The sequence below is a fragment of the Protopterus annectens genome, chromosome 13.part0 (assembly GCF_019279795.1).
Source record: "Protopterus annectens isolate FY-2018-M chromosome 13.part0, PAN1.0, whole genome shotgun sequence".
NCBI lineage: Eukaryota > Metazoa > Chordata > Ceratodontiformes > Protopteridae > Protopterus > Protopterus annectens.
The window spans coordinates 1,360,567,479-1,360,583,215 of NC_056747.1; the positions used below are offsets into that span (position 1 = coordinate 1,360,567,479).

Here is a 15,737-nt window from a genome sequence, read left to right on the forward strand (position 1 = left end):
GCCTCAACAGCAAAAAACCCAACCCCCTCTGACAGAGATTCAAGGACACTGGATAGATGGGGAAAAAAGGTTTACACATCTGCAACTTTGGCTATAAGGGCCTTAAACTGTCAGTTTCATATGCTCAAATATCAGCAACATGTATGTTATGGGATTGCTTAAACAGAAAATGATGTTAAATTCTGAATGTGCTGAAAACAAAGAAATGCAGGATTTATTGCATGCATCTGAACAAATTGGAAAGCATACTTTGCAATGTGGTTTTGATTCAGGGCTGCAGTTATGGGTTCTGTAATTAGGAGGCATGCTTGGTTAAAGGAACAAAATCTGCCTGATCATGTTAAAGCTCAGTTACTAAATGCACCTTTACAACATGATACTTTGCTTGGTGTTAAGGCAGAAGAGGTGTTAAAGAAAATGGAAGACAAAGCTAAATCTATGCAAACGGTTAAAGATTTTTTACAAGTACAGCCACCTAGATTCAGTAGACACTGGCCTACAAAAAATTGGTCCTTTCCTGTGTCAGACAGACCTCAAAGGTGCAGAACCAGGTGCCCTAGGGGCAGATCCCAGGTGCAAGGTTCTTACAGGTCAACACAGTGGGGTGTTCCTACCTCTAAAGCTGGAGAAGATAAAGCACAAACATACAGAAAGCTGTCCCAATGACTTTCCCCTGCCTGCTCCAAGCACTTATCAACTGGCAGCACCTTTAGGGGGAAAATTAGCACTTTTTGCTCAAAATTGGCACATTATAACCCAGGACAGGTGGGTTCTAAACAGTGTCACAGGCTACAGATTCTATTTCCATTCTCTGCCAAAGGCAAACGGCTGGCCAGATCTGCCAAAAAGTCAATGGGCAGAGGCACAAAAACAAGTATCATCCCTCATGGACATGGAGTCCATTCAGAAAGTACCAGAGCAAGAGCAGGGACAAGGATTTTACTCAAGACTGTTCTTGGTACCCAGAAAGGATAAGGCCTGGAGGCCGATACTGGACCTATCCATTCTGAACATATTCCTGGATATTCCAAAATTCAAAATGCTTACTTTGCAGCAGCTACTGCCCATGCTGGGCAAGAATGCTTGGCTTGTGACTTTAGACCTAAAAGAGGCATACCTGCATGTTCCAATCAGACAATCGTCCAGAAGATACCTCAGATTCAAGGCTGGTTCAATGCATTACCAATTCTCTGCACTGCCCTTTGGCTTATCTACTGCGCCCAGGGTCTTCACAAAGTGCCTGGCACCAGTAATTGCATTCTGCAGACAAAGAGGGGTACAAATGTATCCTTATTTGGAAGACTGTCTAATTCAAGCAGAGGACAAGGACATTCTTCGTCAGCATCTGGTGTTTGTGAAAAGACTTTTAACATGCCTAGGGTACACAGTCAACGAAAAGAAATCAAAGCTAGTACCTTCTGAAAAGATAACATTCCTGGGTGCAAGCTTGAATACAACTGCCCAGATGGCTTATCTCATGCCAGACAAAGGCAACTGACTACCTATTTCAAAATGTTGGCAACAAAGGCCCACTTATCTGCAAGAAACATTCTGCAGGCTTTGGGCTTCATGGCATCCTACATCCTACTAATTCCATATGCAAGACTACATATGAGGAAACTTCAATGGTACCTAAAAAGTGTTTGGACTCAACATTGCCACAGCATGGAAGCAATGATTACTCTCATTCCTTGCCTGCAACAGGAGTTTCGATGGTGGACAAAGGCTTGGCACTAGAACAAGGGACAGCCATTCACATTACCCCCCGCCAGGCAGACACTAACAACGGATGCATCAGATTATGCCTGGGGGGGCCCACATGGCAGGGAGATGCATTTAGGGCACATGGTCCTCAAACTAAATGCATCTACATATCAATCAAAAGGAGATGCTAGCTGTTCAAAAAGCCCTGACAGCTTTCAAGGACCTATTTCATCCGGGACAACTACTGATGAAGGCAGACAACACCATGGTCATGTGGTATATAAACAAGCAGGGGTCACACATTCTTACCCCCTTTGCAGGCTAGCAATGACATTGTGGGACACAGCTTTGACTTTCCAAGTACATCTGCCAGCACAATTCCTGCCAGGAAAGGAAAATACTCTGGTAGACTATCTAAGCAGAAACCTCATGGATCCCCACGAGTGGCAGCTGGATCCACAAGTCTTCAGCATGATAACAAAGAAATGGGTATGCCCAGGCATAGATCTATTTGCCTCCCCTCACAACTACCAACTAAAAAGATTCTGCACAAGGACTTATCACAGACAAGCATGAAAAGTGGATGCCCTATCTTTCAGCTGGAAAAACCTGTCAGTATATGCCTTTCCTCCACTGCCTCTCCTCCCCAAGGTGCTCCTAAAACTCAGACAGGAGAAGCCAAAGATGATACTGATTGCCCCAGACTGGCCCTGCCAGTTCTGGTATATAATCCTAAGGAACTTGTCTCAATGCTCAGCTTGGACCTTACCTCAGATACCTCATCTACTGTCCCAGCAAAATAATCAGATCCTCCACAGCCAACTCAGGACATTAAACCTGGCAGCATGGCGGATAATGTAGTCATACAAAAAACTCCTCTCAGTAAAGCTGTGATGGATGTCATTTTGGAAGCCAGAAGGCCTAGTACTAGAAAATCATATGTTGGAAAATGGAAGAGATTCTGTGCTTGGAACCAGGCACAAGGAACTGATACAGCTGTCCCAAATATTCCTCAGATTTTGCAATACTTAACTGAGATTGGACAAAGGCCTATCTTTTTCATCAATTAAAATTCATGCCTCTGCCATTTCGGCTCATTACAATACAGAGCCACCAATCTTTTCTCATCCTATGTTAAAGCAATACCTCAGAGGAGCCAAAAATCTAAGGCCTCCAAGGAGATCACCAATACCCGCATGGGACCTCAACTATGTCTTGGAAAAGCTCACCCTGCCTCCTTTTGAGCCAGCTGCTACTGCTGATATAAAATTTTTATCTTGGAAAACAGCTTTGCTCCTAGCAATTACTTCTGCAAGACGAGTTTCAGAGCTACAGGCACTCATGGCTGTGGAACATTTTATCATTTTCTATCCAAACAGGGTCTCTCTGAGGACAAAACCAACATTTATGCCTAAGGTGGTGTCCAGTGTGGCTCTCAACCAAACAATTCATCTGCCAACATTTTATCTAAATCCACAGAACAAGGGGGAGAGAGTTCTGCATTCTTTGGATGTACACAGACAGCTTAGATTCTACTTGGACAGAACCAAACCTTCCAGGAAGGCAGAGCAATTACTAGTGGCATATGCTGCAGGGTCACAAGGAAAGGCTATCTCAAAGCAGACTATTTCAAAGTGGATAGGCCACTGCATTCGTTTCTGCTACTTACACCATGGCAAGCCCGTGCCTAAGGGCATTAGGCCACATTCCATCAGAGCTGCAGCCACGTCAGCAGCCTTTCTCAGGGGAGTACCAACCAAAGACATTTTAGAGGCTGTTACTTGGAGTTCAGTGCACACCTTTACAAAGCATTATCATCTGCCACTCTACTCTAAATCCAGGGCAGGCTTTGCCACTGCAGTTCTGCAGGGCCTCATAGCTGCACCTAATGCTGTTTTGCTCCAGCCCCCCAGCCATAGCTTTGGGACTCTACCCAAATGTAATGACTGCAACAGTGAAACACGAAGAATATTGTACAGTTGTGTACACTTACCATAAATGTAGATGTTCGAGTGTATTCACTGTTGCAGTCCAGGTTACCCTCCTGCCATCCCCCTTTTTCCTGCAAGAACTTATCTTTCCTTCTCTGATTTATACTACCTATGTGGTGTATTTGCTTGTAGATGAAGGTAAAGTTTATTTTGGTGCATGTATTTTTATATATAAATTTTGGCTACCCTTTTAGGGGGAACCTGACATCTGGGGCAAAATAAATTGAAGAAAATAGTGTTAGCTGCTTCTTTTAAACCCCTGACGACCTGGATGTCTGGGAAGGGGTGACAGCAGCCTACGCAGGACCCAAGACTTTGGAATTCAGGCCAACTGAGGGCAACCTGCCAGGAGGATTACCCAAATGTAATGACTGCAACAGTGAATACACTCTAACATCTACATTTATGGTAAGTGTACACAACTGTACTTTATGGCAGTTGTAGTGGCTCACCTGAGGCTTCATGGAATTCAGGTGTTTCCTTACCTAGACAATTGGCTCCTCACTGCTGCCACCAAGCGTCTACGTTACATGGCCAGAGAGTCCTTCATGCATCTTGCAGTCAACCTAGGGATTACCATCAATATCTCCAAGTCCTGCTTGAACCCGACACTGACCTTGGGATTTATAGGGGCATGGCTGGACACTCTACTATTGCAAGTCTTCCTCACACTGGACAGGGTCCAAAACCTATGAGCTCATGTGTCAGTGATCCTTGATGCCAATGGTGAGCGATGTTCTCCGAGCCCTAGGCTCCATGGCCGCAGCAATCTCAATCCTTCCCTGTGCATGCCGTCACATGCGGGTGCTTCAATGGACCCTGGCAGTTCAGTGGTCTTGGCTAGACCTCCCCATGGACTCTCCAATAAGAATCAGCAGAAACTGCAAGATGTTTCTCTTGCTGGTGGCTCCAATCGCCGGAAATCTTGGCAGGTCGACCCTTCATAGCACCCACAGCCCAAGCCACAGTGACCACAGATGCCTCCCAGCTCGGATGGGGGAGAGCACTGTTTGGGGAGGGATGGTCCAAGGCACTGTTACATTTTAGAATATTTTAAAAATGAAGACAGATACAGTTCTTTCTCTCTTTCAGTGGTTTTTATTATCTACAGTACACCCGTGCGGGAGCCTCATGGAAAGCACCAGGGAGACTCCCAGAACAAAGGAATAAACAAGCTTGTATACTGGTGATATTGCTGACAATACAAAAATAGAGAAATGAACCAATTAGACCATTATACAGGGCAATTAACGAATTAAAGGTTTACCAGTAAACATGAGGCAATTCACATCATCATATCTCTGGGCAAAGAAAGAAAATCGGATGCATTTCCATAAAAGGCACATTTCCTGCTTTCAGGCAGACTCTTGTTTTTCAGCATTTTCTCGTTGCTCGGAGTTCATTCAAAGTTCACAGTACATAATACATTTTACTACATACAGACTGTCACATACTCAGTTTCCTCAAACACATGCTTTGACTGTTCATATTCTACAGCACTTGGTCCCAGACCGAGACCAGATTGCATATCAATGTTCTGGAGATGAGGGCAGTGCTTTTAGTGCTGCAAGCCTTTCATGCTGTTCTTCCACCGGGGGCAATTGCAGTTCCGTCAGACAAACATGTCTGTTGTCTGGTACATCAACAAACAAGGAGGAACCACATCTTACCCTCTTTATCGCGAGGCTATGGGAGTGTGGGAGTGGGCGATCTCCACCAGTCAGTTTCTGATTGCAACGCACATCCCGGGATGCTCCGTTTTAGTGGACAGACTGAGTCGGGCTATTTTAATGCCATATGAGTGGTCTCTGAAACAATCGATAGCGGAGGAGATCTTCCTTGCATGGGGTCAGCCTTGCTGCAGTCTCTTTGCATCTCCTTCCAACGTGAAGTGGAGCGAGATGTTCATCGTGTTACACTGCTGCAGTCATCACACTTGGGTTATCCTGCCGTCAGGCAGACCCGCAGTCGGCCTGAGTTCCAAAGTCTTGGTCCGGCGTCGGTTGCTGTCGCTTCTTCCCTGACGTCAGTGCGCCAGGGGTATACAAGAGGCATCTGACGCCATTTTCCCCAGTCTTTCTTGCCGCGCGGTGCCCGAAGCAGAAGCAGCTCGCACGTGCCGGTCGGCCGACTCCTGAGATTTTCGAATAGAATTTCAGTCCGAAATCTTCTATAAAGCTAAGTACCCCGTTGGGGAACCTTTTCTTGCCACAGTCCGATGTCAGAAAAAGTTAACAATTGCATTTCTTGTGGGAAGAAAATACCTCATAAGGACTTCCATTCTTATTATATTCCTTGCCTAGGCCCAGACCACGACGTCACAGGTTGTCGGTTTTGTGCTAGGTTTAATAAACGAACTATCAAACGCCGTTTTGACTTTGCACGACATTACTTTGGTATGGAAATTTAATTATATCATGCCATCGGAGCAGTCGACTACTGGCATACATAAAAAACGCAAAATAAGGACAGGCAGCCTAGGAACAAGCCAGACTCCGAGGCCTCTGCTGGGCCTGTCGCCGGTTCTCTGGTTTTCAGTGAGGCGCCTACGCAGCCCCTGAAGACCTCAGAATTGGAATCCCAGACAGCTGCGGATTCTCAAGCGGAGTGTACTAGGCCGTCGCAGCCATCTTCATTAGGCCCTTCCGACACCGGAGCAGAAGGAGATCCCGGTGCAGTAGAAACACCTTCGGTTGCAGAAGGTGTCTTCAGACTGACTACACTCACCATTAAATCTTATGCTAAGCTTAAAACTCCATTAAAACCAAAAAAGACTGTACATCAGTCTACAGTTCAAGGCCCCATGCCTAAGAAACAGATGCTTAAGATGGCTGAAGATTTGATTACCCCAATCAGGGTTTCCCATCCCCGCCAAATAAAAGACCAAGACAAGAGGAGGATTATGCTTCCTCTGACAAGGTTTCAATTTCCTCATATTCTTCTGAGGAACAGGATTACACTTTTCCCCCTTATTAAGACTCTGATGCTGAAGACTCCATTCCCTCAACATCTCCCCCTGAAGACTACTACTTTGGGGAAACTTTACATACCATGAGGGAACATTTCCACTGGGAAGGCCAGGACTACTCTGATTCTAAGAAAAGGCTCAGAGAGGTCCTTTTACTACCCCAGCACAGACCACTTGCTATCCCTCCAGTTTTAGACATTGTGGATGATGTTTACTTGGAGTCTAGTCTAAATCCAGACTCTCTACCTACTGTTCCAGCCAAACCAGACAGATACTACAGAGGACCTGACTCACACAAATTCCTTTATAAAAGTCCTGTGGCTGACCCAGAAACAATTTCCCAGGGTCCCAAAGGGGCTAAAGCTTCTATGGCTAATAATCATGTGCCCTCTGAAAGGGATTCCAGAGCCCTAGATAGATGGGGAAAGAAGATATACACCTCAGCTGCTCTGTTTATGAGAGCATTAAATTGTCAGTTTCACATGCTGAAATATCAGCAATTCCTAATGTCTCAATTAAAACAAAAAATGAGCACACATTCTGAACAGTCTGAATTCAAGGAAATGCAGGATCTGTTGCATGCAGCTGAACAGGTGGGCAGACCTACTTTACAATGTGGATTTGATTCATTGGAAGCTTCCTGCAGAGCAGCTGTTACTGGGTCTGTCATACGTAGACATGCTTGGTTAAAAGAACAAACCCTACCTGATCATGTTAAAGCAAAATTATCGGATGCACCTTTACAGCAGGATGTATTATTTGGTGTCAAAGCAGAAGAGGTTTTAAAGAAAATGGAGGATAAGGCAAAGTCTATGCAGATGGTCAAGGATTTTTTACGGGTACAACCCCCTCGTTTCAGCAGAAATTGACCAACAAAAAACTGGTCCTTTCCAGCTTGTGACAGATCACAGAGGGGCAGATACAGACACCCAAGGGGCAGAGGTCAGTCACAAGGCCCTTACAAACCTCGCCAATGGGGTACTGCTACCCAGAAAGGAGGAGAAGACAGGCCCCAAGCTAGCAGAAGACAAACACAATGACTCAACCTTCAAGCTACCAAGCAAATCTCTCTTGGCAGCTCCCTTGGGAGGAAAATTAGCCCTTTTTGCAGACAACTGGCACATCATCACAAATGACAAATGGGTCCTAAACATTGTCTCACAAGGATGCAGATTCCACTTTCATACCTTGCCAAGGATAAAAGGAATGCCAAACCTGCCACCAAATCAATGGGCAGAGGCACAAAAACAAATTACAGCTCTCATGGACATAAGAGCCATTCAACAGGTACCTACACAGGAGCAAGGACAAGGATTTTACTCAAGACTCTTTCTAGTCCCAAGAAAGGACAAAGCATGGAGACCCATTCTGCATCTTCCAATTCTGAACACCTATCTGCAAGTACCAAAATTCAAGATGCTAACACTACAGCAGCTTCTTCCCTTGCTGGGCGAGAATGCTTGGCTAGTAACATTGGACCTCAAGGAAGCGTACCTGCATGTCCCTATCAGACAAAATTGCAGAAGATATCTCCGTTTCATTGCAGGTTCAACCCATTATCAATTCTCTGCACTGCCCTTTGGCTTATCTACTGTGCCCAGGGTCTTCACAAAACGCCTGGCACCAGTAATTGCATAATGCAGACAAAGAGGAATTCAAATATACCCATACCTGGATGACTGCCTTATTCAAATTCAAGGACATTCTTTTAAAGCATCTGGCATTTGTCAAACACCTTCTACGTTGCCTAGGGTACACAGTAACGAAAAGAAATCAAAACAATTTCCCTCACAAAACATAATATTCCTGGGTGCCAGCTTGAATACAACGGCCCAGATGGCTTATCTCACGCCAGACAAGCAACAACAGCTGACTCAATACTTCAAAATAATGGCAACAAAGACCCAACTCCCTGCAAGAAAAATTTTGCAGGCCTTGGGATTTATGGCATCTTGCATGCTACTAATACCATTTGCAAAACTGCATATGAGGAAATTACAATGGTACCTGAAAAGCGTATGGACTCAGCACAGCCACAGCTTGGAAACAATGATACCACTCATTCCCTGCCTTCAACAGGAGTTTCTGTGGTGGGCACAGGCATGTCACATCAACAAGGGTCAGCCTTTCACCTTACCCACAGCCAGGCAAACTATGACAACAGATGCATCGGACTATGCCTGGGGAGCACACATGGCAGGACAGTGCATTCAGGGCAAATGGACTACAGATCAAAGGCATCTGCATATCAATCAAAAAGAAATGCTAGCAGTACAGAATGCCCTAACAGCTTTCAAGGACCTCTTACACCCAGGACAACTAATAATAAAGACGGACAATACCACAGTAATGTGGTACATAAACAAGCAAGGGGGTACACATTCCTACCCTCTATGCAGGCAAGCAATGACCTTGTGGAACACAGCACTGTCTTACCAGGTTCAATTTCAAGCACAATTCCTGCCAGGAAAGAAAAACACATTGGCGGACGACCTAAGCAGAAACATCATGGACCCCCACGAGTGGAAACTAGATCCACAAGTATTTGTAATGATAACTCAAAAATGGGGACGCCCAGACATAGATCTGTTTGCCAACCCCCAAAACTACCAACTTCAAAAATTTTGCACAAGGAAATTCCATCCACAAGCTTGGAAAGTGGACGCCCTCTCATTCAGTTGGAAAACATTAACAGTGTATGCCTTTCCTCCACTGCCTCTTCTAGCAAAAGGTACTGCTGAAACTCAGATTAGAGAGGCCACAAATGATGCTCATTGCACCAGACTGGCAACGCCAGCACTGGTATCCAATTCTAAGGAACATGGCCCACGGCCCACCATGGATTTTACCACATATTCCTCACTGCTCACCCAGCGGGACAATCAGATTCTACACAGCCAGCTCAAGACTTTAAACCTGGCTGCATGGCAAATTACCTAAACAACCAGCCAACACCTCTATCCAAAGCTGTTATGGATGTCATTCTGGAGGCCAGGAGGCCCAGCACCAGGAAAACCTATTCAGACAAATGGAAAAGATTTTGCACCTGGAACCAGGCTAAAGGCCAAAATCCCCTTGATCCAAACATTCCTCAGATTCTACAATATTTAACTGAGATGTTGCACAAAGGACTTTCCTTTTCATCTATTAAGATCCACGCCTCAGCAATTTCAGCTCATTACAACACGGATCCTCCTTTATTCTCACATCCACTCCTAAGACAGTACCTCAGAGGGGCTAAGAACATAAGACTGCCCAGGAGAGCACCAACACCTACTTGGGATCTCAACTTTGTTCTGGAAAAGCTTGCACTGCCGCCCTTTGAACCAGCTTTTTCAGCTGATTTAAAATTTCTTTCACGGAAAACTGTCCTGCTACTAGCAATAACCTCAGCTAGAAGTGTCTCAGAGCTACAGGCACTAATGGCAGTGGAGCCTTTCCTCATTTTTCATCAAGACAGAGTCTCTCTACGAACTAACCCTTCCTTTTATGCCAAAGGTGGTATCCAGTGTGGCCCTAAACCAAACCATTCATTTGCCCATCTTTTTCCCAAATCCCCAGAACAAAGGAGAAAGACTCCTGCACTCTTTGGACATTCACAGGCAATTACATTACTACTTGGATAAAACTAAGGCTTTCAGAAAATCTGAACAGCTCTTTGTAGCCTATGCTGCAGGATCACAAGAAAAAGCCATCTCAAAACAGACAATTTCAAAATGGATAGGACATTGCATACATTTCTGCTACACGCATCTTGGGAAACCAGTACCTGCTAACATTAGGTCCCACTCTACCAGGGCTACAGTTACATCAGCAGCCTTTCTCAGGGGGGTGCCAACCAAGGATATTCTGGAAGCTGCAACTTGGAGTTCAGTGCACACCTTCATCAAACACTATCACTTACCTCTATATTCTAAGACTAGAGCTGGTTTTGCCACTGCAGTTTTGCAGGGCCTACTAGCTTCTTCTAACCCTGTTTAACTCCACCACCCATCCTTAGCTTTGGGATTCAACCCAAGTGTGATGACTGCAGCAGGGTAACACGATGAACATAGTACCGTTTTGTACCTACCATAAATGTAGATGTTCGAGTGTTCACCCTGCTGCAATCCAGGTTACCCTCCCACCATCCCCTCTGAACTAGCTGGACTAACCTCTGTGGTGTATTTGCCTGTGCCTGAAGGTATTGTTTTATTTTTATATGTACTTTTTTATATAGCAATATTGCCTACCTATTGGGGGCACCTGACATCTGGGGCAAGAAAAACTGAAGAAAATGGCGTTGGATGCCTCTTATATACCCCTGGCACACTGACGTCAGGGAAGAAGCGACAGCAACCGACGCCGGACCAAGACTTTGGAACTCGGGCTGACTGTGGGACCGCCTGACGGCAGGATAACCCAAGTGTGATGACTGCAGCACGGTGAACACTCGAACATCTACATTTATGGTAGGTACAAAACTGTACTTTTTTCGCTCTGATCCCCTCTCCAGTTGACGCCCCCAGAGACGCTCTCATCCATGCTTGGCCTCCCAGGATACTGTATGCTTACCCCCGTTACCTCTCATTCCGAAGTTTCTTCAGAGAGCTTGCCGACTGGAGTGCAAAGTGATCCTCATTGCCCCATTCTGGCCTCGTCAGGTGTGGTTCCCCTTCCCCTGGTCTCATCTTCTAACTCCTCCTCGGATTCTGGATCCTTGCCCAGATCGCATCTCTTCATCCCTTGGGCATCTGTCTGCCCGATCTGTACAGCCTCAAGCTGACGGCTTGGTTCCTCCAGTTCCCCTGAATTCCAGGACTCCCGGTCTGTCATCTTCAGTAAAGACTATTCTGGTGGCATCCCACAAAGCTTCCACTAGGAAGGTTTATCGTAGCAAATGGAAACGCTTCTCTATTTGGGCTTCTCAGAGGAACCTAGATCCCTTTACAGCCCCGGTTCCTGCAGTGTTGGAGTTTTTGTCCAATATTTTCCAGCAAGGGGCTAGTTCCTCCACGGTAAAAGTACAGCTGGCGGCCATCTCTTATTTTCATGTCGGTGAAAATACGAATGCTCTGGGCTCTTTTGAGACTGTGCAAAGCTTTCTTGAAAGGCACCTTTCTTTTACGTCCCCCGGTTAAGAATTCAGTCCCTCCTTGGGAGCTTACCCTAGTTCTGCAGGCATTAGTTGCTCCCCCCTTGGAGCCAGCAGCATCAGTAGATTTGAAATTCTTTTCTTGGAAGACAGCTTTCCTGGTGGCCATTACTTTGGCCAGAAGGGTTTCTGAGATTCAAGCTTTGTCTGCCGTGCCCCCTTACTGGATATTTCATAAAGACAGGGTTCAGCTGCCGCACGAACTTTTCTTTCTTACCGAAAGTTGCCTCTGAATCATATATTAACCAGACGATTAATCTGCCTGTTTTCTTTCCAAATTTTCAGAACAAGGGTGAATATAAACTGCATTTGATAGATGTTCATAGACTGCTTTGTTTCTATTTACATAGGACTAAACCCTTTCATAAGTCTGACCAGTTATTCGTGTCCTTTTCTAGACTCTTTTTGGGTAAAGCCATATCCAAGGTCTCCTTAGCTAGCTGGATTACACAATGTATACTGCAAGTCTATAAGGATAAAGGTCTGTTCCCGCCTGGTCCTGTTAAAGCTCATTCTACCAGATCTGTGGCAACTTCTGCTGCTTTTTGGTCTAGGGTTTCACTGGATGATATCTGTGCAACAGCGACCTGGGCAAGGTCACATACATTTATTTCTCATTATAAGTTTAATTTGATCTCTAGAGGGAGAGCATCCTTTGATTCTGTCCTGCTCAGGAATATCCTTCCATGAGGGCCTCCCAGGAGTTTTGGTAGCTGGGGACTCTGTCCCACAGGTTGCAGATAAATTAAGTTAACTACTTAGATAAAGACGTTATGTACTCACCATAACGTTCCATCTGAGTAGTTATACTTCATTTTCTGCAACCGTCCCTCCCTCCTTCTCCCGAACCTGTTCTAGATTAGCGCTGTTATTGAGTTGCTGATAGTTTGGATAGTGGCAAACTCGATCTGAGGGGAAGGTAGGAGATGAGGGATTATGGGTAAGGGGAGGAGCTTGGAGCAGATGCTTGGAAAATGTTGCCAGCTCGGATCCGATATGGATCCGAATACCCACAGGTTGCAGAAAATTAAGTATAGCTACTCAGCTGGAATGTTATGGTGAGTACATGACTTTTTTTTTTTGTATAAATTCTTTTTAGACCCTATCCTTTGTGACCTGTTGGACAATTCACAAGTCCGATGGTGGTGTGAACACCCATTTAAGGGATCTCGGTCTTTTTTGCAACATGAATAGAACATGTTGGAGGGATAGGTATGCATCACAGAGAATACCACTTGTATGGAACCATCTTCTACTCCACATAAAGCAAAGTGCTTCTCTTTCTTTATGCAACTGCAGTTTGGACAAATGGATGGGAAACTGCAACTTCACCCCTAGTTTATCACCAGTGTACCTTGTGGATGAGGTTAATAAGTAAATGTCCTAAAAATATCCTTGCTCAGCCCCCTCTGAGTCACAAATTCAAAAAATGCAAGGGCCAGAAACTACCAAGGGGGGGGAATGTAAGACTGGGCTTCTTAAGGTCTTTACAGATGAATAGCTTAGTATGTACCTTTGAACCTAAGCCTAGGGCTGCATTTTGTGGCAGAGGCTTGAATCGGTGATGAGTAGGGCTGCACCTTTTGGTAGACTCGAGTGCAACATTTTTTTTATTGATTTCTCACCTGCAAACAAGAGTCTAATCACTCTTTCTTATTTGACAGACTAAAACACTTACTGGGTTCAAATTAGCATTTTCACAGTGAGGTTTGCACCTCTACACAGTGTGGGGAACACCTCCGATACTTGTACTACTCCAAGAACCTTGTATTTCCATAGTAGAGGGTCTACTTAGAAGAAATACTACTCTTTGAAATGTAGTATTTATCCCCCCTAATTTACACTTGATTCCACATTTCTGATAGCATCGGCTACACTCCTCAGAGTACTGGGTTCCAAATGAATTTGTCACCCATAAATGTCTGTATTCGGTAGTACAAAATGGATTTTGTGTAGTGCTGTAGTATAAGAGAGTGAGTTGGGTGGCACACAGTTTGCAGTAACGTCTAACTTGCTCATTAAAACACAGAACATTTTTATCTTCCAAGTCATCTTTCCATCATGGGTGATTTTTGTCATGTGTTACTTATAATTTCTGCCATCCCTGTTAGATTTCCCCAGTACTGTGCTTGCATCTCTCATAGTATGCCAGATCACTTTCCCCACATACATAGATATATAGTGTATTATTTTCTTCTCATCTAAGATTTTTTTTCATTTTTGTTTTAGAAATCTAAATGTCTTGTGGCTTCTCCTAAGTAAATGGTTCCTGAAGATGACCATATCTGACTAATGAATCCTTTTGTTTTACCCTTATCTTGTTTATAATAACCATTACAAACTAGTAATCTCTCTTTTTTCGTCCTTGCAGGTTTCTAACCAGGCTTTAAAAGTGCTGTACGAGGTTCGTAATGAGCCACTGATAAACATTGAAAATGCGAACAGAACCCTGTATGAACATGTAGAACAGATGACTGAGCTAAAACGGACACGGGAGAAATTGAAGTTGCTTGGAGATTATCTAATTACATGTCGCAGTGGGGCCATAAAAGAACTGCATAAAAAGTATGTGTATTAGCTACTACTTTTTACCTTAATGTCAGATAAAAAAAGTAGTTTCACTTCAGTTTTCCTGCTTTTATTTACAGATGATGATATTTATTACGGCTCTGTGCTCTGTGATTTATGCCCCTGCTTGGGCAGCAAAGTGATGCAATGGGTAGCGATGTCACTTCACAGCAACAGGTTCTTGGTTCAGTTCTGGGCTGGGGTGCCTTCTGTGCGGAGTGTGCATGTCCTCAGTGTGTTCACATGGGTTTCCACCAGGTGTTCCTGTTTCCTGTCCCATTCCAAAGACATGCAGTAGGTAGATTGGACACTCTAAATTGGCCATATGTGTGTGTGCGCATGTGAGTGTGTGATGTGGATGAACTACCATGGCAGGGCTAGCCACCAGCAGTGTTTACCTGGCTCTAGATGACTGTTAGTGTTAAAGTGACACTCCAACCCCATGTGCTAGAACACAGCTTCATACAGTGTTGGAAGATCCTGCCCACAGACATTTCTCAAGAAGTCTTGTAGTTGGTAGTTTGGTTATGGATACATTGAAGGGATGAAATTCAAGCCCACATCTTGCACTTTGTGGAGTTCGCGGTGTCCTTGATCTTCATGGTCGTATTACTTGTGTACCGTCAGATGTTAATCGTGCATTAGTGCATGATGAATCACTAGCTGTAAAATTACCAGGGCTCATGTTTCTTCTACTGGTATTGTATGTTGCTAAACTTTGGAGTTGCAAACAGTCCCCACCACCCTTGAAATGGGTCTTCCATACCTGCAAACAAACCAGTCACAGGTTGTGATAATGAATGATTGTTGGCCTAATTCATGGAGAGTGATCCACTCTAGAGGGGGTATTTCCCATCAGTCATATAATCCTTCTGAACCTAAAGGCCTCAGAAAAGAAGCTTCTGCTGTAAAATCCCAACTAATTAAGTCAGACAGTTGGTCAGGTTGGGGGGGCTTACACAGTTACCAGGAATTTCATTTATGTAAGCCATTACATGAGTTGAATGTTACACAGGCTGTTTGCGGAGATGTCAAGATGTTACAGCATATTCAGATTGTAGCAAGACTTTATACACTCGTCTAAGACACTACCTACTAAAATGACATGGCTAGCCATCGAAGTTCAGTTCTAAAAACATTTACAGCAAGTTAATCCTTGTGATGTTCCAAAGCATATTATAAACTCACTTCTTACCAGTTTTCTATAAAGCAGTCATACAATCTGTAGTACTCTTTTACGTTTTCTGTTACTAGGCTTCTTACTTTTCCTTATTAGACATTCATGCTTATTCAACATGAACAGGTTCTCTCATAACTTTCAATCCTTTAACAGTCCTTGCAGTTTCATTGTCAAGGATGCTCATTGTTAGCC

At 44.4% G+C, this 15,737-nt stretch overlaps 1 protein-coding gene across 2 annotated transcripts in view; it reads left to right on the forward strand.

The window, feature by feature from the left end:
• The window catches only part of PLEKHM1 (pleckstrin homology and RUN domain containing M1), a gene marked incomplete in the record, with an annotated part of 788,682 nt that overhangs the window by 458,717 nt on the left and 314,228 nt on the right, over positions 1–15,737 (forward strand). For both annotated transcript variants that reach the window (XM_044055392.1, XM_044055391.1), the window contains 1 exon segment: positions 14,169–14,362. In XM_044055392.1, the coding sequence (XP_043911327.1) occupies positions 14,169–14,362 (194 nt within the window).